The 26,169-nt window shown below is 39.3% G+C and overlaps 1 protein-coding gene across 2 annotated transcripts in view; it reads right to left on the reverse strand.

Annotated features, from left to right (window-relative positions):
• Positions 1-1,615: 1,615 nt before the first annotated feature.
• myh11a (myosin, heavy chain 11a, smooth muscle) overlaps positions 1,616-26,169 on the reverse strand; it is a 35,471-nt gene continuing 10,917 nt past the window's right edge. For both annotated transcript variants that reach the window (XM_077719582.1, XM_077719581.1), the window contains 36 exons: positions 22,268-22,360; positions 22,062-22,125; positions 21,820-21,918; positions 21,535-21,678; positions 20,994-21,089; positions 20,690-20,808; positions 20,459-20,611; positions 19,870-20,043; positions 19,598-19,771; positions 19,368-19,482; positions 18,969-19,162; positions 18,272-18,393; positions 18,104-18,173; positions 17,848-18,008; positions 16,957-17,065; positions 16,721-16,852; positions 16,436-16,642; positions 16,221-16,358; positions 16,020-16,143; positions 15,746-15,917; positions 15,108-15,320; positions 14,889-15,033; positions 14,605-14,811; positions 14,422-14,526; positions 14,191-14,343; positions 12,710-12,958; positions 12,422-12,634; positions 12,141-12,353; positions 11,889-12,050; positions 11,059-11,187; positions 6,357-6,445; positions 6,145-6,268; positions 5,856-6,064; positions 4,745-4,853; positions 4,497-4,669; positions 1,616-2,914 (listed from right to left, as the gene is read on the reverse strand). In XM_077719582.1, the coding sequence (XP_077575708.1) occupies positions 2,788-2,914; positions 4,497-4,669; positions 4,745-4,853; positions 5,856-6,064; positions 6,145-6,268; positions 6,357-6,445; positions 11,059-11,187; positions 11,889-12,050; positions 12,141-12,353; positions 12,422-12,634; positions 12,710-12,958; positions 14,191-14,343; positions 14,422-14,526; positions 14,605-14,811; positions 14,889-15,033; positions 15,108-15,320; positions 15,746-15,917; positions 16,020-16,143; positions 16,221-16,358; positions 16,436-16,642; positions 16,721-16,852; positions 16,957-17,065; positions 17,848-18,008; positions 18,104-18,173; positions 18,272-18,393; positions 18,969-19,162; positions 19,368-19,482; positions 19,598-19,771; positions 19,870-20,043; positions 20,459-20,611; positions 20,690-20,808; positions 20,994-21,089; positions 21,535-21,678; positions 21,820-21,918; positions 22,062-22,125; positions 22,268-22,360 (5,280 nt within the window). In that variant the 3' untranslated portion in view covers positions 1,616-2,787. The remainder of the gene's footprint in view (positions 2,915-4,496; positions 4,670-4,744; positions 4,854-5,855; positions 6,065-6,144; positions 6,269-6,356; positions 6,446-11,058; positions 11,188-11,888; positions 12,051-12,140; positions 12,354-12,421; positions 12,635-12,709; positions 12,959-14,190; positions 14,344-14,421; positions 14,527-14,604; positions 14,812-14,888; positions 15,034-15,107; positions 15,321-15,745; positions 15,918-16,019; positions 16,144-16,220; positions 16,359-16,435; positions 16,643-16,720; positions 16,853-16,956; positions 17,066-17,847; positions 18,009-18,103; positions 18,174-18,271; positions 18,394-18,968; positions 19,163-19,367; positions 19,483-19,597; positions 19,772-19,869; positions 20,044-20,458; positions 20,612-20,689; positions 20,809-20,993; positions 21,090-21,534; positions 21,679-21,819; positions 21,919-22,061; positions 22,126-22,267; positions 22,361-26,169) is intronic.

Raw genomic sequence — 26,169 nt, forward strand, 5'->3', positions numbered from 1 at the left:
AACAACGGACAACAAATGCAGTGCGTATTTTAGGAAAATTACCAAAAGTCGTCTAATGCAATCGTCATTGGATTGCTATTTCTCCAAACATAACATTTTAAATTAAGTTGTGTTTCCGTGCATTTACCTACATGCTTGTCAATCCATTCCAATAGAAAATGTCTATGCATTTATAATTAATTTTAATGGCTTTAAAGGCCTCGTATCATTTGAGAGGGTATTTTACTGAATATGATAGACGGGACTGTATTACTTATTTTTGTAAAATCAACCATAAAATGCAAAAAAAACAACTTTAATCCCATTTCATTGTTTCAAAAAAATTTGCAATAATGCTACCGAATGATGTAACAAATAGACAAGCTCTTTGCGTACAATTCCTCTATTGTGGTGGCCAGCATTTTTTTCACATTAGTGAACTGGAACAACATAAACATCGCCGAAACGAGCTTTTATTTTATTTCCGTCCAACTGAGCGACAAATTTAAAAATTGGACATTGGAAGTGTTACAGTCTATAATTATTTGAAGGTGCTGTTTTGCTCAAGTGACAAATGACATGTGGCTAGCGAGTTGGGTTATTATATCGATGTCTGCGGACACAACAATTTCTGTCTCGAGTAACTGATGTTAACATTTTTATACCGTAAATTTAACTTTTTCTCCCAATTTTACTTCAATCTCATATTACACAGAAAGCTATGTTGAGCTCCAAAACACTTCACATCACCAAAAGTAAATGCCCTTTGAACCAAATGTAACCTAAAAACAAGAAAATGACTTATACATCTCTTTATATTACGATTTGAATCCTGTAATAGTACAATCTCGAATTTTATGTTCAGTCATATTTCAATTTTAATCTCATAGATTTCATCTTTACTTTCCATTTCTTTTCTCTGATTATATTACAATTTAGGACTTGTGATTTTACACCGCAGACCTTACTGACCTTTGCTCAGTATACACTGCTGTATACATCTTGGCTGCTGAGACAGCCTGCCTATTTTAATGTCTTTTACACTATATTATGTTGCCATTGGATCTAATTAGTTATTGGTCTTTTAACTCCTCACCGTCGTATGTGTACATGACGTTTCCAACCTGAAAATTGCTGCCCGGCTCAACTTTTTTGAGAATTGTTGACACCATGAAATATGAAGTCAACATATATTTCCCTTAAAATTATATATTTTCTGAGTCTAAACTTTTGAATGTGTCACATATGTTCTAAATTTGATATTTTCAACATCATAGCATTCAGTTTTCATATATATTTTTTTTGTGTAGTAGTTCCCAACTTTTTGGGAATCTGCTTTATATCACTAATGGGTTTTTCCTCTTGATTTTGACATCACTTTTAGATTTCAATTAGCACACACTCTACTGAATGTAACATAGTCCTTTCCATGTAGGGAATACTCTGGGGAGTACTAAAAAGCAATATTTGATCAGGTTAATGAGATGCACTATCTACAGTTAGCATTTTGCTTTCAGCTGCTTGTGGCCTTGAATTCATCTGATGCACAACACCAAAGTAAAGACTGTTGAACTATAGGTCAGTTTGACGTGTGAAGTTACCAACCTCTGCTGAAAAACATTAAAAAGACAAAATGTTATATATATTTTTGGGGGTATTTATTATTTCTGTGCAAGTGTTTCAACAATTACTAAAAAGAAATTGTGCAATGTAAACATCAGTTGGTTACAGAACTGTATTGTCCTAAAGTGATTAGCTGGGAACTGAGAATGCAGATTGAATTGTCTAAAAATGCAGCAAATTGTACAAGAGGTGACTTCTGATCTAATGACCTTTTACACATTGAAGTATGGGATGACTCATACAAAAATGAAATTGCTGATTGACTTGTTAGTGTAAGAAAAGCAGACTGGATATATTGTAGATGTCTACATTTACAATCACAAACAAGATCAGCAGCAATAGTCACACACAAAGACAACTATAGCTGTAGTAGTTACACATTTACACAGAGGTGACATACTATCCAAATGTGATACATTATTGGCTCTGCTGGCAGGTTATCACTTAGAGGCAGGCACCTATTTAGTACAGATTGTTGCATTAATAGTCATTCAATGCAGCACAATGTGGAATTTTAAAAAGTAAATCACACTTAAGTGACATCACTAAATCAGCCTTTTGGTTGTTATTTAGTTAATGTATTTGAATTGTGTGATGAAAAAGTGCTCTGAAACAAGACGAAAGATCAGTTAACAACTGAAAATGGCAAAAAAAAGCATAACCTGGCCACTTTTTGGAGGGGGGTTGTGGATTTATTTGAACAAAGTTTGAGGCTTCCATTAAATCATAAGGGAAAAGCTTGGCATTTTAACTTGCATTAAAGATCAAATTACTGACCAGCATTAATGAGACTGAAAAATATATTAAATTCCATTAAAATTGGTCAAATGCTTTACTTATTGGGCCAAATGGGGGGGGAATGAATCCATTAATACTGCAAATGAAGTCATTTGTTGACATTCAGATATCATCTTATGTTTTAGATTTGTTTTGTTGTTGATGGCATGGCCAGCCCAAAATGTTGCTGTCACAAATATGATGCCATTTGCCTGATATAGTTTAACTCATTTTCCTTCAAGCTTATCTCTATGATATCGGAGCCAAAAAAAACATTGTTGCATTATCATATTTAAATATTGTCAGGTGAATGTGATTTCAATACAAATGGCAGCTAAAATAGCAGTACTTTTTGGGGCCAGGCAATAATATTTTGGATATCTGCTTTAGTTGGTTCCATCTTCTCTCTCAATCTGCTGACTTTCCATTTAAGTCATTTTGAGAGTCCACCTCCTCTTCGGACGCATCCTCAACTGCCCGCCGACCTCCACCCATACGCCGAGGTGCGTTGCTGAAGGAGGGCTCGTTTCCACGCCTAAAAAGTCACATGTACAAAGGAACTGTCATGGTCGGTTGTAGGATTTTTGCTTCACATGACAAAATAAATAAAGATAGCTCGTGTATTAAGATCTTTCACCACTTTGAAGCTTCAGTACATCACATTCTTTTTACATTATAGTAATTATATTATAGTAAACAGTCACACCTATACTTACGAATGCCTCTCGGTACGAAATTTTCAGGTTTCAATTTCTTTATATGCAAATGAGTGACTCGAGATACAAAAAAACATCCAAGTTATGGAATCCCCCCCCAAAAAGTAAATGCATTTCCTTATCTGTTATTTTAATATATTGACGCGGTTGCATTGATTCTTACTTCAGATACATCGCTACCCTCTACTGGGCTCATTTCATTGCTCTCATTCTATCTCATGTAAAGACAATAACAGCATTCAATTCAAATGGCTGTCTCACAACAACCTCTATTCATGTTTCAAGCTTCTCTCTTACATACCTGCCCACCTTGGCTAAATGCTACCCTTATCAATTATTGCTTTTCCCCTTATTAAGCGATTAAAAACCATACAAATGCAATGCGGCACATACTTTCACTCTCACACAGGTCACACGTAAAAGTCTTTCAGCCCTGGTAGAACGGGCTCTTGCCGCCATCTAGCGGACAAACATACAAACGACCGTGGTGGGAACTATTTCAGCGTTGCAGGGCACATTTTCATATGCTTGTTATTCATTTTAAGACATTAATAAATCATTTCCTTATAATTTTCTGTCATTTTTGTGAGTTTCCTCACATCTTTCATACACAATTGGGACACTGAACAATTTCAAAAAGTTTAATTGGTAGTTGTGTTAGGACCGTGGAACGAATTAGAGACACTGAATATAAAGTACAGCTCTACTTATGAAATTTCCAAGTTATGTAAACGTTCTGGAACCAATTAATTTTGTAAGTAGAGATACAACTGTATTTAAAAAATAAAACTTCATAAAAATATCAAAATGTACTCTAAAACTTGCAAGCAAAAGACGAGATAGCATTTTGGCTCCACTCATACTGATCAAGTGTCTTGTTTGTCTTACCACGTAGTCACGGGTATATTTTACTTCCATATGTGGTCTTTGTGTTTGCTTTTAGAAACAGATGTTCCTTTGTTGTACAAGTTCCAATAGACATTTACCCAGTTTAGCCTGGGGCTGGTATCATAAAATTGATCTAAGGCCCCTGTGTGGGAGATGGTTTAAATGGCGAGACTAGCTGGCCATAGGAAACAATTCCATGTTTGGATTTTTTTCCTACACGGAAACACTGCCACTAATATTCAAATTATGGCTCACTATTGCCAACTAGGAAGGAAATAGGCTGGAGTTAGATATTAGAGGTGTGTTTCCCTCAATAAAGCCTTGGCCTACGTGCTTGAATCTCATTCTGTCTGTTATGTCTCTGTCTGTCTTCCAAAACTCTCCAGAAGAGAAAATGAGCACGCGATGCTATAGGTACGCGGTCAAAAGACCATTCGAACAAGGTGAAAAAAAACAGTAAATAGAAATGATATGTTTAGGTCCAGAGGAAAGTTGATTTATAAACATTCCTACCTGAGTTTGCTCTTGAGAGAGTTGACCTCACGACTCATGGCATCATTGGTCTCGGTGGCTTCATCCAGCTCTCGCTGCAGCTTTCTGCGAGCTGCTGTGGCTCGCTGAGACTCCTCCTCTGACTCCTCCAGCTGCCGCTTCAACTGCTTCATGCGTGTGTTTGCCTTCTCCGCCTTGTGCAGCATTGATAAAATAAATGTTTAAGTCGAATGAAAGTAATCCGAAAATTATTGAAAAACATATCATACCTGCTCTTTGTACTGTTCAGCCTGTTTCCTTTCATCCTCCACCTGCATCAGAACATCTTTGAGCTTCTTATCCTTTTGGCGCATACTCTTGGCATTAGCCTGCTTCTCTCTATAAAGCAAAAGAAAGGTCTGGTGTCAATCAATTTAAACTGGGTACAGCGGTGCCCTGAGATCCGAGCATTATGCGTTACGGGACTGAGCGCGTATGTCGATTTACTCATATCTCGATTGAATTATTACCCATAGAAACGAATGAACCAAAAACTAATTACAGTGTTCCCTCGCTTATCGCGGTTAATGGGGACCGGGACCCCCCGTAATAGCTGCATTTCCGCGCAGTAGGCGTGCCTCCTCAAAAATGCTTAAAGAAACGTGTAACACGTGCACAAAAGCACCACCAAGCAAAAACATCATAGTAGTCCAGATGGAGGATCTTCTGCAGTTTATTTGCACGTAAGAAACATCGTTATTGGGAGTTGTGAACATTGTTTTTTTTGGGCGGTGAAGATGCGCCTGTAAACAGCCATGATGTCATCAATGCGATTCCTGAACTCTCACCATGTTATTGACCATTTCTTTGGCCTTTTTTGATGCAATTACTAATTCTTATTGAATATTTTGTTTCCACCTCTTGTAAAATGATGTAATTTATCATTTGAATTTAATATCTTTAAATTTTTTATTTATTTTTTTCCTGAAAAAAATCTGCGAAGCTCTGAGTCCTCGATAGCTGAAGCGCGAAGTAGAGAGGGAACAATGTAATTTGTTCCAACCCTCTGAAAAAACACCAAAAAGAGGATATTGGATTGGAAAAACATTTGTATTGTTCTAATTCGCCATCTATTATTAATATAAGTAGTTATGTGTAAAAGTACTAAAATTAGACGGATTTCGCAGAGGTGAGGGAGAGGGACTTTTCGTGATATAACATTAACAAATTTAAATGAACTTGGATTATGATACAGACACACTGAAAAATAAGTTTAATCGAACCTTACACTAAACTTAATTCTAAATTGTCATAGTATTACTGTAGTAGTTTTGCAAGGATTTCATATTTCGTTAGGCTACTGTAAAAAAACTGACAGAGCAAATGTTTTTGTTTTCTGACCTGTTCTCCAGCTCAAGAGCCTCCTCCAGTTGGGCCACCTTTCCCTCCAAAGCTGTAATGGAGGCTTTGAACTTGGACTTGACCTGGTTTTCCATCTCACTGAGCTTAGCCTTCATCTCCTTGTTGTGGCGCTCCAACTGCTGCCGGGCACTCTCATTCTTTTGAGAAGTAGAGCGCTCCGTTTGCAGCTCGTTGTTCATCTGGTCCACCTGTGGCCAGAATTCAAAATTCTACTAGAATCATGGACAATTTTTGCGAGGGTGAGAGCGGATCGCGCTTCTGAGACAACCTGCTGTGTGCTCTTCCTCAGCCTATCATTGAGGATCTCCATGTTGCTCTGCTCTTCCTCGAGTTCTTCTTCCAGCTGGGAGATCTTAGCTTCCAGACGTCGTTTCTCGTCAGACAAGGCTGATCTATACAGGAGAAGCCCAAGAGTTTTCATATCATACCAAATGCACATCCACTAAATTATTTTCCAAGAGAAGATAAAACACGACTGACTTTCCTGAAGTGTTGCTTGCCAACTCATCTGACAGCTCATCTCTTTCAGCCTCTGCTTGCTTCCGCGCCCTTTCAGCAGAAGCTAGTTCCTATAAAATTATACAATAAAAGATGGCTTCAAGACTTATTTTTTCCCCTTTACTACTTACAAACTAGTAAATCTGAGAAATTATCTACTATTTTGCTTGTGGGCTGAATTGTCCATGTACCAGTATCATACCTGTCAACTTGTACGTTTTATACATATTTTATAGGTTTTTTTTTACCATTTCAAATCATGTACGCCGTACATCGACTTTGGTACGGGGAGAAAAAAAATCGCCAATATTTATGAAAACTGATCTCAACAAGACCGTTTTGGCTAAAATCCAGATAGTCTCGTAGGCTGGTAGCCAACGACACTACTGTCATCGATAGTTACTATTGTCACGGTATACAAGCAAAAATTATCAATCGTATGTATTTTTTTTAGCGGTGCGTACGGCAATATCGATAAAGGATGACAAGCGCATGCGTAGATATACATAGAGTAAATATTGTGGAAGCAAGCATGGAAGAGCCACCTAGAAAGAAACGAGTTACCACGAGTAAACATGCATCGTACAGTGTTTGGGGTTTGTACGGGGAATCATAATCATGTATAAGTTATCGGCAAAGGTTGACAGGTATGCAGTATACTCTTCGTCCTCGCTCTTAACACTACAAATAGTTCCTAGAGCACAGATGTCAAAGTGGTGGCCCGGGGGCCAAATGTGGCCCGTCACATCATTTTGTGCAGCCTGAGAAAGTAAATCATGAGTGCCAACTTTCTGTTTTAGGATCATGAAAATTATAGATGTATATTATATTTCCTGATTTTCCACTTAATTGCAATTTGAATCCAATGTTTTCATTCTTTTTAGTTCAAAAAGCATTTTGTAAAATCTAAAAATAAATCTATAAAAATATTTAGTTTCCCACGCTAATATAGAAAATAATTTCAAAATTATTTTGGTTCCTTTCGGAATGATTGAGTTTTCACTCACTAAGAAAAAAAGCTCAAACAAACATTTCGATCTAAAAAAAAAGACTATTTAGTTTTTTTTAATCCATTTCTATTCATCAAGTATTAATATCTAAATATTATATCTAAAATGGTCCAGCCCACATAAAATGTAGTTGAAGTTAATGCAGCCCGCGAACCAATCCGAGTTCGACACCCTCGAGGGGTTCGATCCGGCTGAGGTTTTTGGACCTGCTGGTCGGGTCGGATTTTTTCGGCCCGATTTTACCTCTGCATCAGGGGTCTCAAACTCAATTTACCTGGGGGCCGCTAGAGGAAGAGTCTGGGTGAGACTGGGCCACATCAGGATTTCCACAAGAAAAACGATGATAAAAAATTCCAATTTTTTTAACAAAAAATAAAGACTTAAATAAATTAACTTAAAGATGAATAAAAAATAAATCTATCAGTAATAAAAAAAATTAAATACTTATGAGCATACAGTAGATATACACTGGCTAGCCAAGTAGAGAAAACTAATTATTGTTATTCCGTTTCAAATGTCTGTATTTATAGCTCTTTAACCTTCTGAACTTGAATGGAACATTGAACATGAAATATTCTGAACACGGCTTCTCTTGCCTACTTCTTGCTGCTAGAGACCTGGCAGCGCTTCTTCTCACATAGCTGAGTCACATTTGGCTTGAGGGAGGAAGCAGTGGAGACCCTCAATAGAACTTGAAGATGCTCATCAGTAAGTCTGGACCTATACTTAGACTTATTGAAGTTCAAGGTGGAGAAGAGCTTCTCACACAAGTATGTGCTCCCAAAAAGGCACATGGTCCGCTTGAACATTCTGGAAAGTTCAGGGAGGCTGGGGGTCAACTCTCTCAAAAATTGCCCAAGCTTCTCCACTCACCTCCCTGAACTTTGCTCTGAGTGCAGAGTTGCACTGCAGGTCAATGAGCTCCATTTGAAGCTCAGGAGGGGCATCTTGCACATCAAAGGAGAAGGGGTCCGCAAAAATTTGAAATGTGGCTTTTTGTGTTTCTTGAAGTCTGCAAATCTGTGATCAAATTCCTCCCGCAGCTTCGAAATGGCCTCCACATATTTCTCACCACTGAATGGTGTGCCTGCATTCACAAGAGCCTTGCATGCTGTGAAATGGCAAAGGTTTGTCTGAGAGAAATGGGCTTTCCATAACACAAGTTTAGTGCAGAATGCTCTCATGTTGTCATAGGCAGCACTGACAAGTTCCCCTGGCCTTTGAAGAATATGACATGTTTTGCTCATTCGTTTTGCTGTGGCCGTTTCATTTTGATATCAATAATGCAGGATTAAACACTTGTCCTTAACTCAATTACAATGTGAACAAAAGGCGTTGTCTGAGATCCTTCAATTACAATATAAATGAAGGGCGTTGTCTGAGATCCTTCAATTACAATATGAATGAAGGGCGTTGTTGGAGATCCTTCAATTACAATATTAACAAAAGGTTTGTCTGAGATTTGTCTTCTCAGGTTGGATTCATGCTAATAAGGAGACAGATGGTCTGGAGGATGTGGATTCGAGGATGGAGAGTGTGAAGTCCGGAAGAGGACACCCCCCTCGGCAGCCGTGGACCAGTCCGCTTCATTGTCAACCAGCGAATGAATATGCATTTTTGTTAAACTATAACTGGGCAAATGGGTCTGGGCTCTGTCTTTCTCATCCTCCGCTTGGGACAGCAATACTCAGCGGGTTTATTCTTTGGGAGGAAGACCCGGACCTCTGTATGGATCAACTTGTACGGAATAAATCAGCTGTGGATTAACTCGTTCAACCCTGGTTTGTCTCCTCCGATGCTGGACACGCTCCATTGTTAGACGGGATAACACAGAGTTAAGGAATTGGAGTAAGGTGCTGAAATTATTAGTCGACCACCTTGTAGCTTCTTGTTCAGTACATTAAGCTCATGTGTGATATCAACAAGAAAAGCTAAGCCCATGAGCCATTTGTGATCACTGAGCACAGGAACAGCAACCCCGTCTATCTCCATGAAGTATTTTACTTCTGCTCTCAACTCAAAAAAATCTATTCAACACGTTTCCCCTGCTGAGCCAACGTACCAAAGTGAAGTAGAGCACATCCCCATATTCTAACTCCATTTCCTCAACAAAAAAAAGCACGTAAAATTCTATGCTTTAAGCCCATGTCAAACTTCAGCCATCTGCTGATGGATAATGCAGTGGCCTCCTCCACACCATCCTCTTCTAGTTTTTTTAACAAGTGCTATCAGTTCATTCTTCCTCCCCATCAATTGTTAAAACAAAACAAAAAAACTCTTCCATAGCAAACCGGCATTCTCAATGGCAACACACAGCTGGTGAAATAATTCCTTAGCAGTGGTCTGGCCATGCATTGGAATTACTGTGGGCAACTCCTCCATCACTTCAAAATTGTCATCAACACCACAGACATATATTGCGAGCTGGGCAGTGTCTGTGGTCTCATCAAGAGCCACTGAATATACACTGAAACATTGTGCTTTCTCACACAGTTGATCATAAATGTCACTTGACTGGTCAGAAATGCGCTCTACCACGGTGTTGGCCGAAAGGCTGATGTTGTTGAATTGACTTTTCTTTTCTGGACAGACAATATGTGCAGCCTGTAATATGCCCTTTTTGATAAATTCACCTTCTGTGAATGGCTTTCCTGCTTTAGCAATCAGCTCACAAACGGCGTAGCTAGTTTTAACTGCTGCATTACTTACTTTGGTAGCCTTCTTGAAGAAATCCTGTTGCCTCAGAAGACGTGTTTCAAGACTGGCAACCTTTGTGGCTCGCTCATCTCCCTGGTATTTTTTGTACTCCTCAGCATGTCTCGTAGTATAATGGCGTTTCAAATTGTATTCCTTGTGCACCGCAACTTTTTCAGTGCAAATAAGACACGTCGGGGTGCCCCTGTGCTCAACAAAGAAATATTGCACTCCCCACCTTTCTTGAAACTGTCTGTGCTCATCACTGATCTTTCTCTTCACGGCAGGCTTTGGAACAGGCATCTCTGAGGCTATATGTGTTTACACTTGGAATGAGTCTTAACTTTCAGTCGCGCGGGTCTGTGGCGCATGCGCACTTTCGCCCTCCGATTGTATCAGATTACGGCAGCTCTCCGAATTTCTCAAGTGTAATGTTAACGCACTGACTATTACGTTTCAGTTTCACTCGCGGAGATGGCTACAAACACAGACACAAGCCGGATCATAGCGCCTCATTCAGTTCTATGCTGAGAGCAGCAGAGGACTGTGCGCGCCGAGCGGAGTGATTGGCTTCACGGCTTCACCTCCGCCCAGATGATTGGAGGAATGAATGAATGAGTGAGTGAGCGAGCGAGCGAGGCACTGGACAGCCCGGCCAATGTCCCGCCCTCCAGAGCCGTATACCTCACCGTGATTGGTTCATCCAGCTCCGAACACAGTGTCATTCATATCAATCTTGCAGGCCGCACGGACATTAATCTTTCATATTAAGACGGGGGCGCGAGTTTGAAACCCCTACTCACAGTAAGAGTAGGACTAAGATCATTTCCTTTGTTACCTTGTGGACCGAATCATCACATTTATGGCTCCTCACTAGAAGTAGAGTCATTCTAGTGAGGAGCCATACATATGATGATTCGGTCCACAAGGAAACAAAGGAAATGATCTTAGTCCTACTCTTACTGTGAACAAACTGTTACCTCTTGCAGTTGGATCAACTCGGCCTCCAGGCTCTTAGCTTTCTTCTCACTCTCTTTGGCTGTAGTCAGGACTTCTTCACGAGCTGCACGGGCATCCTCCAGCTCCCTCTGGAAGTCTTTCATTTGAGTCTGATGGACAAGTTGAATCACACATCAGTTTTCAAAATAACAGCAGTCCAATGTGACTAACCAGATCAATCCACATTTCAGTGCATTTTCTATTACTACAAACAAATGCACTATTTAGTCCAGTACATTCTCAAAAAAACAATTAGACCCAGCTTTCATGATTTACGCATTCTTAAGGTTGTAAAATTGGGCAATTGATGGTCTGTCATCAGTTTGAGTGCAGAAAAGGAGCAAAGGCGGTATATACTAGTTTTTTTACCATCCATTTTTACTATTGAAAGGGGTGTTAAGCAAACATAGCAGGGTAGCATTCAGTGATGTTATCAATTTTGTGTAAACCAGTTGACTCCCATTTAAAGAGGAAGCCAGCAGCTGTTGAAAAATTTGAGAATCACAAACAATAGGTGGCGGCCCGGTGGGGCGAGTGGTTAGCGCGTCGGCCTCACAGCTCTAAATTGCCCCTAGGTATGGGTGTGAGTGTGTACTGCGATCGGCTGGCCTCTGGCCCGGAGTCAGCTGGGATAGGCTCCAGCACCCCCCATAACCCCAAGCGGTTCAGAAAATGTGAGTGTGAGTGTGAGAGAGAGAGAGATAGAGAGATAGAGAGAAAGAGAGAGAGAGAATAGGTGACAACCCTTATAGAGAAAGACAACAAGCTCTAAGTAGAATGGAGAAAGTACAGCATGACACCAACTCCTCACCTGGATCTTTCGGAGCTGCTTAATGGCCTCATCTCTTCCCTTATTGGCTGTGTCAATCTGGCCCTCCAGGTCTTTGATATCCGTCTCCATCTTCTTCTTGGCTGCTGCTGCCGAGGCCCTCTGTTTGCGTTCATCCTCCAGCTCTGTCTCCAACTCACGCACCTGCAATGTGTGCATGTTGTCTGATCACTGATATACTTGGACTAACTTGGTGTGTTAGATGCTGTGAAGCAGACACATTTTATTCTTCACCTGCTTGACAAGCTGTCTTTTCTTCTCCTCTCCCATCTCATCACGGCCTTGAAGATCCCTCTCAAATTGGGCCTTCAGAGCCTGCATGTTGACCTCCAGGCGCAGTTTGGCATCCTCAGCTGCCTGGAGCTCATCCTCCAGCTCCTCCAATTGAGTTTTCATCTCCTCCACTTGGGCCTCCAAGCCTCGCTTAGACTTCTCCAACTCATGTACCTGACATTGATGTAGCATTATATTAACAATTGCACAATGACATTTTGCATTTTGTTTTTGGAGTTTACATTTTTGCCAACATCATCCTTGGAACTGATCAGATCCTCCATCTCAGCCTTCAAGGCCTTGTTGGCCCTTTCCAGCTCCTCTCTAGAATCCTGGGCTTCATCCAAAGCCCTTGCCAAAGACAGAGACTTTGTCTCCTTTTCTCTGGCTTCAGCTTCGGCTCGATCTCGCTCGTCTGCGTATTTACTAGAGACAGATTTCTCCTCTGCCAGCATCTGGAGCCCAAACAACACGAGGTAAATGACGCGAAATGTCAAAGCTTACAAACAATAAAAAAAAATTGAACAAACCTGGTCAAACTTTTTTTGTTTCTTCTCAAGGTTTGAAACATTCTGCCTTTGGTTGTCAAGATCCATCAATGTGTCCTCCAGCTCTTGTTGCAAACGGTTTTTAGTCTTTTCCAATTTGTCGTAAGCAGCGGCTTTTTCCTCGAACTGAGTGTTGGCCGCCTCCAAATCTCTCTGCAGACGCTTTTTGCTTTCTTCCAGCAGCTCAGAATTCCCACACATTTCCTCAAGCTTTTTCTTAGTATCGGATAGCTGTAGAAGTCCCATAGAAATGAGTAAACTCACAGTAAATATATATACTGCGTACAGTATTTTCTGAACTATAAGTTCTTTTCATAATTTGGATGGGTTATTTTAAATGGAAATTGAGGCTGGAGTTTCATCTGTAAAATTAGATTTTTTTGTAAACCTTAGAATTAAATACTTCAGAACTGATCTTTTGTATGCAATTTTTCCTTGGTCATTATGCACTATTTAGTTTAGTGTAAATTGTTGCTTGAAACGCTTTACGCAGAAATCAGAACAATTCATAGAATACAGAGCAGGGTAAAGAATATTATATTTTAACTGTAGTTTTAATGCTGGCACTATATGTCAAAGTTTAATAGTGCTGACTACTGGCCCACTCAATCTGGAAAGTGAAATGGCATCATTTTTGCAAGTGTAACTGTTTAGCTTAATGCAATGTTCTGCACATGCTCTTTTTCTATAAACTTGTTTGTTAATGAAATGTTTTACCCTTTACAAGTAATGCAAATAATTTTGGAAAAAGAATGACAGATAATAATGACATTTATTAATTAATTTTTGCAATGTTTTGGTATTGCAAATAGTTTAATAATATTAATAATACGCAATAAAAAGTTAATTCCAAATAATAAAACAATTAAGAAATTATTATTCAAATTATGACATCAATGTGTTTTATAACGAGTCCTTTTAGTTTTTTTTCCTTTTTTTGTTTTAATACCTGTGGAAAAATAGGATTTAAGCAAAACAAAAATACAGAGCAGGCGCAGAATATTATATTTTAACTGTAGTATGCCTGCCCTAAATGCTGGAGTGAAAGAGCATCGTTTCTTCAAGTGTAACTGTTTAGTTTAATGCAGTGTTCTGCACTCTTTTTTATAAACATGTTTTTTAATGAAATATTTTAGCCTCTACAAGTAATCCAAATAATTTTGGGGTAAAAAAAAGACAAATGTTTATTAATTTATGTTTTGTTATTGCAAATCGTTTTCTAATAATTATTATAATAATAATACATAATACATAATAAAAAGGTTAATTAAAAATAATGAAATAAATACATATTCAAATTCTTACATCATTATTGCATTAATGTGTTTTATAACTAGTCCTTTTAGGTTTTTTTTTTCCCATACCTTTGGTAAATATCATTTTAGCCGAATAAAAATGCATTACTTTTGTTTCCAACTTTTCAGTATCACCATTGACATCATTTTAGTAAAATAATCCCTGACCTGGATATTGAGAGTGGACACTTGTCTCTCAATGTTCCTCTTGGCTTCCATTTCTTCCTCAAGCTGCTCTTGTAAGCTGTTCTTGTCATCCTCCGACTGTCGAAGCTTTGTAGAAAACTGCAGCTTCTGACGCGTTTCCTCAGCCAGCAACTCCTGAAGATGCCAAGCAAGCCAAATACATCAATACATCGCTGCTTCTTATGTGAATATTTTATTTCAAATCATAGTAACCTGTGCATCCTGGAGTTGGGAGCTAAAGCTGGAAACATCTTTGTTAAGTTTAATATTTTTGCCCTCAACTTCATTCAGTAGGTTTGTCACACTCTCCAGTTCAATCTGTTGGAAAATGGACAGTTAATTTTAATAGCTTGTACATGTCCACCTTTGTGAGTATTCTTGAAAATAGTAAATTACTGTGATTTTAGAGCAGCGTTCTCCCAGTTCAGCCTTTTGCTTCTCACTGTCGTTGACGCGGGTTTGTAAATCTGTTACGTGACCCTCCAATTTCTTCTTCTTGTGATCACCATCTTGTTTGGCTTGAGTGAGGGAGCGCACCTCCGTGGTTAATTCAGAGTTCTCTTTCTCCAGAGTCTGTTTTGCCTTCTCCAAGTTTGACTTGACCTGGTAGTGGAGAGAAGCTTCAGCTTTATTATATGAATTGCACAAATAAGTTCAAAGTGTGAAGTGATGGTCATTACGCGTTTTGACTGTTCTAGTTGCTCTGTGAGCTCTTCCACAGCCTGCGTGTGTTTCTGCCTCATTTCATGAATCTGGGCCTCGTGAGTACGGTTCTCATCGTCAATAGCTCTCTTCAGCAAAGTCACCTCCTGCTCACGTTTGGCCCTGCAGAACAGATGAATAGTGGAGAAATTGTCTAGTTTTTATTGCGTGAATGTTCTGGTGAAAGTATGTATGACCTGAGTTCCTGCTGGGTGGCGGTACTGTCCAAGGTATCCTCCAATTCTGACTTTAGAGCCTCCAACTCTTCTCCCAAGTCACGCTTCATCTTCTCTGCTTTGTTTCTGGCTGCTCTCTCAGAGTCAAGGTCTTCCTGAAGGTCAGAGATGTGGCCCTCTAGCTCTCTGATTTTCTTCAGAGCGTTGTTCTTCTGTGCAGTCTCATCCTCTAATCTATATAGAGAAACATGTATTTAACTCTTTGGATGCCATATCGACAGCAAAAGACCATTCCATTTCTGAACAAGGAGTGCCGATTCAGTGAATGACCAGGACAACTGTTGCAATCAATGGCAGCCACTTAGTTAATACACTACTTGCAGTACTCCTAATGGGGAGGTCATGTTTAGCACTAATAAAAACTGTAGTTAGCATGAGAGAACAACTTCAAAAGTATTACAATACATAAAGATACTGTAATTGGCCTTAGGCTTAATCGTGAACTTAAAACATTCTCAATTTATTTCTCCCTTAAATAGTGGGTCTACTGAAGTTTTAAGACAATTTAAGTGGACTGATAGAATAAAGAAAAAACAACACAGCATTTAGGGAAAACCCTAATGTTGAAATACAAAAAAATCATCATCATTATGCTGTACCTGGCCAAGGAAGTCTGTAGCTCCTCCTCTTTCTTTGCCAGCTGAGCTTTGAGTTCAGCAATTTGGGCCTGCAGGTCTGCAAGCTGCTCTTGCAGATCGTTTGACTCTGCCTCTAACTTGCGCTTAACTTTATCCAGCTCCTGCCGAGTCTTTTCCTCCTTTTTTAGACGGACTGGAAGTACAGCAGAAGGTCAATGAACTGAATGACTAAAACACAATAGAAGTAATGAAATTGTAATGACAGTCATTTTTAATGTTCTTAAATGGGGATTACCCTCTAGCTCAGAGATCATGGATTCATGTTTATTTTTCAGTTTGGTGAGGTTCTTTGACTTCTCTTCTTCTTCAGCTAAATTAGTACTATAGTCTGCGACCCTCTCCTCCATTAGCTTCCTCTCCTACAAATTAAAAATGCAATGAACCTATGCAATGAACCTGAATAATGTCTCTTCATCTTTGTTTTATCCACATTTACCTTCAGAAGCTTGTTGTTCTGGTCTTCCATCACCAGGATATCATCTTCAAGCTTTTTGATCTTTCCTTCACAAGTGACCTTCTCCAACTGCAGCTTTTGGCGTGCATCCTCCTCCTCCTCTAAATGTTCTTCCAATTCCTGCAACATATAGGTTAAATTGAGATACTGAGCTCAATACTTTAAACACACCATTGTGAAGAAACCAAATTGTTTACCTGCATCTGCTGTTGCATCTTCTTCTTTTCAACCAGCAGTGACTGAGAACGTTCTTCCTCTTCATCAAGTCTTGCCTCCATCTCATGAAGGATTTCTTCCAATTCCTGTTTTTTAGCTCCCAAACGCACCCTCATCTCCTCAGCTTCTGCATACAGTTCTGTCTCAGCTTGAAGCTGCTCCTGCAGCGCATTCCTTTCCTCCATAATCTGAGCAAATTAACAGTCAACACCAGTGTAAGCGTGACCACATGAATAACTCAATGCAATTGTGTGTCTGTCATTTACCGTTGTGTGCTTTAAGGTAATCTCTTTCAACTCTGATTCATACTTTGCAGCATTTTCCTTGGATTTTTGTAGCTCGTCCTCTTTTAGGCTCATCTCCTCCTCTTGACGTGTGACTTGGAGAAGAGGCTTCACCTTTTTGAAAGTCCAGCAAAGTAATATGAATAAATATATATATATATAAATGCATTTTAGAAATTGTAAATTCGCTAAATTCCAAGTAGGAAGGACATGCTGACCTTTGTGAAGAGTCTCCACCACTGCCAATTTCTAAGTTTGAGGTAGGCGGCACAATTTCTCTGAATGACTTTCATGGCTGTGAGTTGTTGCTGCCTCTTAGCAAATGCCCTTTAAATGAAATAGAAAATGTTTGATAATATATATGACATACAAGAGCATGCCCCTAGTCATAAAATACACTGCAGACCTGGACCAAGACATTGACATTTTTAACATCTGTGCATTTTTTTTTCCTCAGGTGAAACCTGATACATATATAGAAATATATTTTTGGACGTGTTTTAATTTTTTCCCATTACAATTAAGATATAAACATTCCCAGCAAATTAAAATTCCAATTGGTGACTACAAAACCCATCGATTATCGCAGGTATTATAGACCAGACATGGCAGGGATAAACAAAAATTATGCGAAGTAGGGTCACCCTTATTTAAAAAGAGATCAATTTTTTTTTCCTTTTTCTTTTTACTTCAATGATGAGTTCTATGCGAAAAAGAGGACAAGGGAGTGGCTTCTGCTTGCGAGTTTCAGCGTGGATTTGCATTTTTAATAACTTATAAAAAAATAAAAATAAATTCCCCCAGAAAAAAAAAATCTACAATGTAGTGAAGCCGCGAAAATTAAAGCCGCAATATATGAGGGATTAGTGTATTGTTGAAAAAATACATTCCTAACTCCTCAAAAGCCAGGTTACCACACAATGAAGATAAATGTACCGACATAAATCAGCAAGTGAGTAAACACCAATAGAAATCTGACAGTCATTAATAAACGTAACCATAAAATTTGTTTTTGACTTATTGCAAGTGTATGCAGTCTTGCCTACATATTAGAGTCATGCAACAAGTCATGGGTTATGAATCATGTGTGAGATCTTGCATGTACATACTTTCTGGCCAGGAAGCCTCTAGCCTGTGACTGGAAGGCAATAATAATCACAGTTATCTTCAGATCCCTCTCCTCCTCCAGCTGGGCCAAAACTCCTGTACGGAAAAATATCTTGCTCTGCCCAATTCTGTACAGATTTGGATCCAGGTCCAGATGTTTGATCTATATCAAAAAACATTGGTAACTCTTAGTGTGTCCCTAACCAGCAACAAATATTATTCCAAATCAGTCATTTTAACTGCATAAAACAAGTTTACCATGAGACAGCATGCTTGTTTTCCATCCATAAAACCTTTGGGAATGGCACTTGCTCCAAGAACTTCATAACTGCAATAGAAAGATTAAACAAACAGAACTTTAATACCTAACACAATGCATGTGTTGCTCAGTTCTGGATAGTGACAGTGCCGTCTGAAGTAAATTACCGCTGGCGAAACTCCTGGAAAACAATTCGATTTGGGAATCCTTGTCGACAGATTCGGATTCCTTCCAACACGCCATTACACCTCAACTGCTCCAGAACCAGATTGGCATCCAATTTCCCTGCCTGAGCAATACATTACTTGTGAGGAGATTGCAGTTGTAGACAGAGGGACAAGGAAACAATTTGTTAATGGGCTTTCACGTGTATAGTGCTTTCTGCTTTCCAGGTACTAAAGCACATTGACAAAGTGTCCTTAATTAGCAACTGAAGAAGCAGGATCAGGAGCAATGTGAGTCTTGCTCAAGGATACATAGACATGGCCACTAGGGCAGGGGATTGAACCCAAAGCGGGAGATGACTTTTCCCACTTACTCCATGACTCAATGAGGAAGGGAAAAAAACCTGAAATTTGTAATGCCAATGTAGATTGACAAAGATATTGGGACATTTGTAACATGCTACCCATTTGGGAAAACATTTGGTAAGAGTTAGTATGACCATGCAAATTAAAAACTTTGCAAAGTGACTCCCTCAACATCTAGTTTGGTTTAGAATTTATTACTAATAACAGGTGTGGCCCAGAGTGTTCACAATGAGAAATGTGTTAAACAAATTCTTAATAAAACACAACTATATGAATGGTAAAGGGATAATGGAGTATAGCATCTAAGGACACTTTATGCAAATCAATTCCTCACCCTCTTCTCGTGGTTTGGAATAATGCATCTGACAAAGTTGGGCTGGGTGTTGTGCAGTGTGGTCATGAGTTTGGCAAGAGACTCCTTGTAGAGTTGCCCAACTGTGCGGAACATTCCCTTCTTGGTCTTTGATCCACCCCCCATTGAGCTGTCTGACATCTTGGCAATGGTGTCAAGACCCACAACTCTGTCAGCTGTAGAACAAAACACTCACTTCATCATTGACAACAGAAAATGCTGTATTTGATCATTATTGCAATTGTACTTTAGATTGTCTATAAACATAACAGAACTTTACTGTCAGATAATAATTAAAAACTACATATTATTAACACAAAATAATAAAACAACAATGTTGGGATAAGAATTTGGCTAGAGCAGGTATGTAGGTGATCTCACTATCTTTCCAGAGATCTTGCACAAATGAGCTGGAGGAGTTGTTAAGCAGTGAGGTAACATTGTCGTTTAGAGGATCCATGTTCTTTGTCAACCAGGATGTGGCATTGTAGTCCACCTACAAGCAAAATATAATCATTTCATTTCATTCAACGGACAGGGAACATCTATTTCAACCACCCCGAAAACTAATAACACAAATCATATCTCGGTATCATTTCTTTTAGGCCTACCTTTCCAGCATAATGAAGAAGGGAAAACTCTGTCTTGTCGATTAGTTTTTTGGGTTTAGCAAATTTAACATGATTGCCTTGGGTGCTCATGAGTTTTTCCACAAAGGAGACGTCTGTGGCTTTTGGGAACCAGCATTCTTCATCTAACAAGGCTAGAATGCCAGGGGGGTTGTTCTGCAAACGTTATTTAGATATTTACACAAGCACTGGATCCCACCAAATTAGCTAGCTAAAGAAAATCTGGTTGACACCAGGTCAACGAGACGACTCACCGGCCTTTCAATGAGCTCAATGCAAGGTTGTAGGTCCAAACCAAAATCAATAAAGTTCCACTCGATGCCTTCTCTTTGATACTCTTCCTGTTCCAGGATGAACATGGTATGGTTGAAGAGCTGCTGGAGTTTTTCGTTGGTGTAATTGATACATAGCTGCTCAAAGGAGTTGTCCTGCAACAACCATGGAACACGGCTGAGGATACTCACGGTCCATAAATAGGTCCAATTACGGTAATCCCTCGATTATTGCGGCTAATGTAGACCAGACATGACCGCGATAAATGAAAAAACGCAAAATAGTCACCTCTATTTAAAATGAATTAAAAATAACATTTATCAATTTGTTTTTTTAACTTCAGTGCCAAGTTCTACTAGCAAGTGGAGGGCAGGGGAGTGCCTTCTGCTTGCGACTTTCAACGTGGATTTTCACATTTTTCTAAATTTACCAAAAAAATTAACAAAAAAAAATTCCCCAAGAAAAAAAAACACGATGTAGTGGTGCCATGATAGTTGAAGCCATGATATTCGAGGGATTACTGTAGTAATGACATAACACATTACAGACTACCGAGTTACCTGTCCATACCTCAAATATCTCAAAGCCAGCGATATCAAGAATACCAAGGAAAGAGGCCCCTTGGCGTTTGGTCTTGTCTAGAGCTTTGTTGACTCTACCCAAAATCCAGCGGAACAGACGTTCAAACACAGCCTTTGCCAGGGCTTCAATGGCAAAGTCTGCCTATGAAATACAGATACGTGGTGAGCCCTTGCAATCCATTGTATTCCTACTTTCATAGCAGTATGAGGCCTGTAATACCTGCTCTTTGGTCTGAGCTTTTTGCACCACCTCTCTGCCAACTTTGATTCGAGGTGTGAGGATGGCACGAGTGAAGTCTGTTACGTTGATACCCTGCAGGTGACACACCTTCTGAGCCGCTACAGAGAGGAGAATTGTATTCATTATACAATATTTTGCAACACAGGGTCACACTATTTCTATATTGTTTGGTAAATTATATTCAGTATTTTCTTCTTTTCATTTTGTACTTGAATGATTTATTCCTCATATGGTCGCATGCTTTTACATCTCACATTCATACTAAAACCAAGAAAAGACTCACCTGTGTTATCAGGCATTGTAGCCTGCTCCTGGTTTCGCTCCTTCTTAAACTCAATGTTTCCCAGCTGCATGACCGTTGAACAGACCTTCAGGATATCTAAAATAGTAGCAATTTGCTAAGATCCATCCATCCCTCAATTGTTTGAAGTCTATCCCGGATGATAGACCCAAAGAAAAACCTGGACACTAACGTAGACACTTAAAATAAACTCCTCAGATACCCAAGGAAAGATATGCAGGGGAAAAACATGTCAACATACCAGAGAAGGCATAAGATTATAGTTACATTTACAAATTACAAATACTAATTGGTTGCGTATTTGTTAGCGAACTTGTCTGTTAGGTTCAACATGCTTGGCACCATTCAATTGTTTCTCAGTTCAGGGTTTTAATACCTTTTATAATTGCATTTTAAGATTAACAGACTAAAAGGGTTGAAGTAAATGACACCCAATTTACAGTAAGATATTCCTATTTCAATGACTGAGCATTATTCTTTGTTCTGTTAAAAGGAAAGTTCAGTTAGATTAGATTTTTCATACCAACTCGTTCCTCATCCGTAAAACCCATAATGTTCATGGCCTCCATTGTTTCCTCGTACAGCTCGTCATCTTGCTGGCCTGGGATCTGGACGTGGCCCGCAACTAGAAAGCGGTAGTTACTGAAGGGCTCTAGAAGAAGCTCCTCTGGAAAGACAATAAACAATAGGTTTCTTGTCACTGGATCTTAAGGGCACTACTCACCAAACATTAAAAAGGATGAACCACTCGGAAGGCATGATATGCCGTAGGAATGGGTTTGACTACACAATTTAAAAAACAATTTACCTCGAACGTTGTCCTTGGCACCGGCTATCATATAGTAGAAGATGTGGAAGGCTCTTTCAATCTTTGCTTGCCTGATACAACGAGACTTCTCCAAGAGGTCTGAAAACTCGTTAATTAAAGAACAAGTCCATCAGCTTTTGTGTGTTGCCCAACCTCTTATTGGAGAGGTGGTGGAAGTACTTCTTTGGTCATAATCAAGTCCTAAACTAGATACTACAGTAGTTTATTTTTAAGGAGGATACAGGTCTCAATATTGGCTCCAACAATGTAACCTGTCACATCAAAGTTGATTCGGATGAATTTACCCTGGGTGCAAAACAAAGAAAGAAGATAATGATTGAGAGATTGGCTTTTCCTGAATCTCCTGCACAATTGTAGAATTTTAAACAGCTAATTTAATTCAGACACCTTATTTCAAATGATTGTGTTTGACCAAGGGCAAACTTACAAATCGAGAGGAGTTGTCATTTTTTATGGTTTTGGCATTCCCGAAAGCCTCCAGGATGGGATTGGCCTGTAGGAGCTGCTTCTCTAGCTCTCCCTGGTGAAACCAACATAGTTAAACAATTATGGTGTAGGGATGTGGATGCAGTTGGCTGGTGGAGTATCCAGTACATATATTTCTTATTTGTCAAAAAAAAGACCAAGACTTACAACGTACATCCCAAACTAGAAACAATTTGGACTAATGAATCTCAAACTATACCTGCGTGATGTCAGCATATCAGAATTCAATATTATGCAAGCAAAATCTGAACTGAGGTTTGTAGGAAAATTATATATATGTTTAATATATAAACGGATAAAGGGGGGGGGGCAGGTTCAGATGAGACTAATATTACCAGCACATTCCTTCTGTGGAATCCTTCTTTAAACAAGTACTTTTGCTAATACATGTAGCGCTTGATGGCAACTACTACAACAGGGGTCTCAAACCGATTCCACAATGAGCAGTAGTGAGTCCTGTTCTTTGTTTCAACCGATCCAGTGTTGACAGTTTATCCAATGAGGGGTCTTCTAAAATAAGTAGCACCTGGCTTCAATCAATTGATTACATTTTCAAAAGGTGTCGGCTTGTCCAGTTTGAATGAAAACCTGCAAACTTTCAAACTAAAGTAGTATAAGCTATTTTCTTTTGGTGCGCCGTTTCTCAGTGCAAACTGTTTTACTGCTCCTGTTTGTCATGGCCTTCAGAATTGAGATTCTTTTCCATTTCACAAATACTCCTGGCCTTGATTGAACTGGGTGATTCTGAAATTTGGCAGACACCGCTTTTAAGTGTATTGTGCCAATCTACACAATCAAATGGTTTGTGCCAATTTTTGGCAATATTATAAACGGTCAGCTTCCACCTCAATTCTGCTGTTTAAATTTTTTTTGTAGCTGCTGAAAGGGGATAAAATTATTGCAGGAGATGGGTTGCAACGGCTGTTGTTTGAATGAAAATAGTGAAGTGATGAGGAAGGGACGTGCAAAATGGTTGTACATCATGTAAAGATGAAATGGTTGACAAGATACAGACCAGCTGATGCATTGAAGATCAGTGTTATCAAAGCAGAAATGATTGTCTTGTTCATTTAAACTCCTGGCATAGGACACTGGAGAAAAGAAAATGAGAAATAGAGCACAGAGGAGTAGCAAGATAGCGAATGGGACAGCTCACAGCAAAGCTTTTTGTATTAAGGCGTACTGTACACTAAATCTAGGGATTCAAACTAGGGGAGTAGAAAACAAAAAGGTTTAGGTGAGGTAGTCAAAAATTAAAACAACAACAACAAAAATCACCGCAAAAGTATGATACGCCAGTTTCTCAGTAGATGCATTTTTTTAAAAAAATGAATGGGTATTTTTATTGAAGGTGTTATTTTGATATAATAGAGTTGAAGAATGTAATTGCAATCATTTTTAATGTCAAACATAATTTTATAGTTTAATCACGGTAAAGTTGTTTTTCTAAATTAATTTATATTTCCATTACAATCATAATGTAATGATTTTCCAAGTGTGAACCAAACAGGCCATGTTAGCAATATTATTAACAATCCTGCCTTAGATTATGCACCTTTTGAGCATCACTGTTTTACAGTAAATATACAGAGGGACAAGAAAGTATTTAGTTAACCACCAATTGTGCAAGTTCTCCTACTTGAAAAGTTTAAAGAGGCCTGTAATAGCCAAAATGGGTAAACCTCAAACATGAGACAAAATGCAACAACAACAAAAAACCCTGACAATCCCATTGATTAAAAAAAAAAATCCAAATTAGAATGGAAAATAACTTTTTGGTCACCTACAAACAAGCAAGACTTCTGGCTGTCAGAGAAGTCTAACTTCTTCTAGCGAGGTTTAAAGAGGTCTCCACTCTCTACCTGTATTGATAGCATCCGTTTTAACTCATTATCAGTATAAAAGACACCTGTCCACAACCTCAGTCTCTCACTTTGGCCAAGACCAAAGAGCTGTCAAATGACACAAGAGACAAAATGGTAGACCTGCACCAGGGTGGGAAGACAAATCTGTAATAGGTAAAACACTTGGTGTGAAGAAATCAACTGTGAGAGCAATTACTGGAAAATGGAAGACATACAAGACCACTGATAATCTTCCTTGATCTGGTCCTCCATGCAAGGTCTCACCCATGGCGTCAAAATTATAACAAGAACGTTGAGCAGAAATGGCCTACAAAGAGCTGGGAGGATACTAACGAAGGATACTATCAGTAACACAATGTGCCGCCAGGGACTCAAATCTGCCAGATGTGTCCCCCCTGCTGAAGCCAGTACACATCCAGGCCCGTCTAGAGAGCATTTGGATGATCCAGAAGAGGACTGGGAGAATGTGTTATAGTCAGATGAAACCAAAATAGAACTTTTTGGTTCTCGTGTTCGGAGAACAGTGGTGTGCTGTCAGGGCCTTCAACACCTTCTCTGCTGGCTTAAGAAATATCTGAATCACAGACAGATGTTAATTTATCCCTGGTTGCACTACTTCCAGATGTGTTTTCATATTGACCCATTCAATCACATTTCAGCCATTATTTGCTGCCAGGGTCAGAAATATGCCTCAAGGCCTTCACAATCAGTTCTGCAGGCTCTGCTGCATTAAACAAGCGTCAATAACACTGTTGCTTTAACCAATCAAAATTAGATTTGGTGACACCAAGCCCTTCTTGCAGGCGTAGGGATACGTCATCGCTTTCACCAACTATGATTGGCTAGTGATAGAGTGGACTAGCCAGAGCTACCAAACTGTATCTGGAGCGAGCTGCACAAGCAAATATATTGCTGTGTTGGTTTATTAGTGGTTTTGTCAACCCACAATGGCTGAAGGAGAGGAAATGGATTTGTATGCAGATTTACTCTCAAAAGCCATTTTCAAGACAAACTTTAAGAAAAAAAAAGCTGAACATCATTAAGAAAGGTCGGACAACTCCAAAGCAAGCAAGCCTGTCACAACCGGGAACGAACATTTTCAGCACTAAATCGAATAAAAACATATGCCAGAAATTTTGAGGTGAAAATCTTCCATCAGCAAGGACATCGAGATGAGACGTGGCTGGCTCATTCAGCATGACAATGATCCCAAACACACAGCTAGGGCAACAAAGGTGTGGCTTTGTAAGAAGCATTTCAATGTCCTGGGGTGGCCTAGCCAGTCTCCACATCTCAAACCCATAGAAAATCTGTCGAGGGAGTTTAAAGTCTGTGTTGCCCAACAACAGCCCCAACACATCATTGCTCTAGAGGAGATCTGCATGGAGGAATGGGCCAAAATACCAGTAACAGTGTGTGAAAAGCTTGTGAAGAGTAAGCCTCCGTTATTGCCAACAAAGAGTGCATAAAGTATTGAGATAAACTTTTGGGATTGACCTGATACTCATTTTCCACCATGATTTGCAAATAAATTATTTAAAAATCAAACTGTGATTTTCTTTTTTATTCTTCCACATTCTGTCTCATGGTTGCTGTTTACCCATGTTGACAATTACAGGCCTCTCAAATCTTTTCAAGTAAGATAACTTCAACAATTGCTTATCTGCCCCACTGTGTACACACAACACACACACACACACACACAAAAAACATTAAAAGTGAACTAAATTCATTTGGGCAAAGAGCAGGGAACTGGATAAAAAAGGTGAAGGCGAAGAAGGGGATGCATTTGAAACTGAAAAATGTAGATGACATGCTCACACTGTGCATATTGATAGATGAGAAACCATTTCACTGCTGGGTAGGCCTTAGACTCATCACCACTGGCAGTAAAAGGGTGTTCAATGAATAGGTTTGAGACAAAGCTCAACATGGTAAACCACCAACACTAGTCAGCCCTCTTGGTCATTATGGAAGT

The sequence above is a fragment of the Stigmatopora nigra genome, chromosome 6, assembly GCF_051989575.1.
Source record: "Stigmatopora nigra isolate UIUO_SnigA chromosome 6, RoL_Snig_1.1, whole genome shotgun sequence".
NCBI classification, from domain to species: Eukaryota; Metazoa; Chordata; class Actinopteri; order Syngnathiformes; family Syngnathidae; genus Stigmatopora; species Stigmatopora nigra.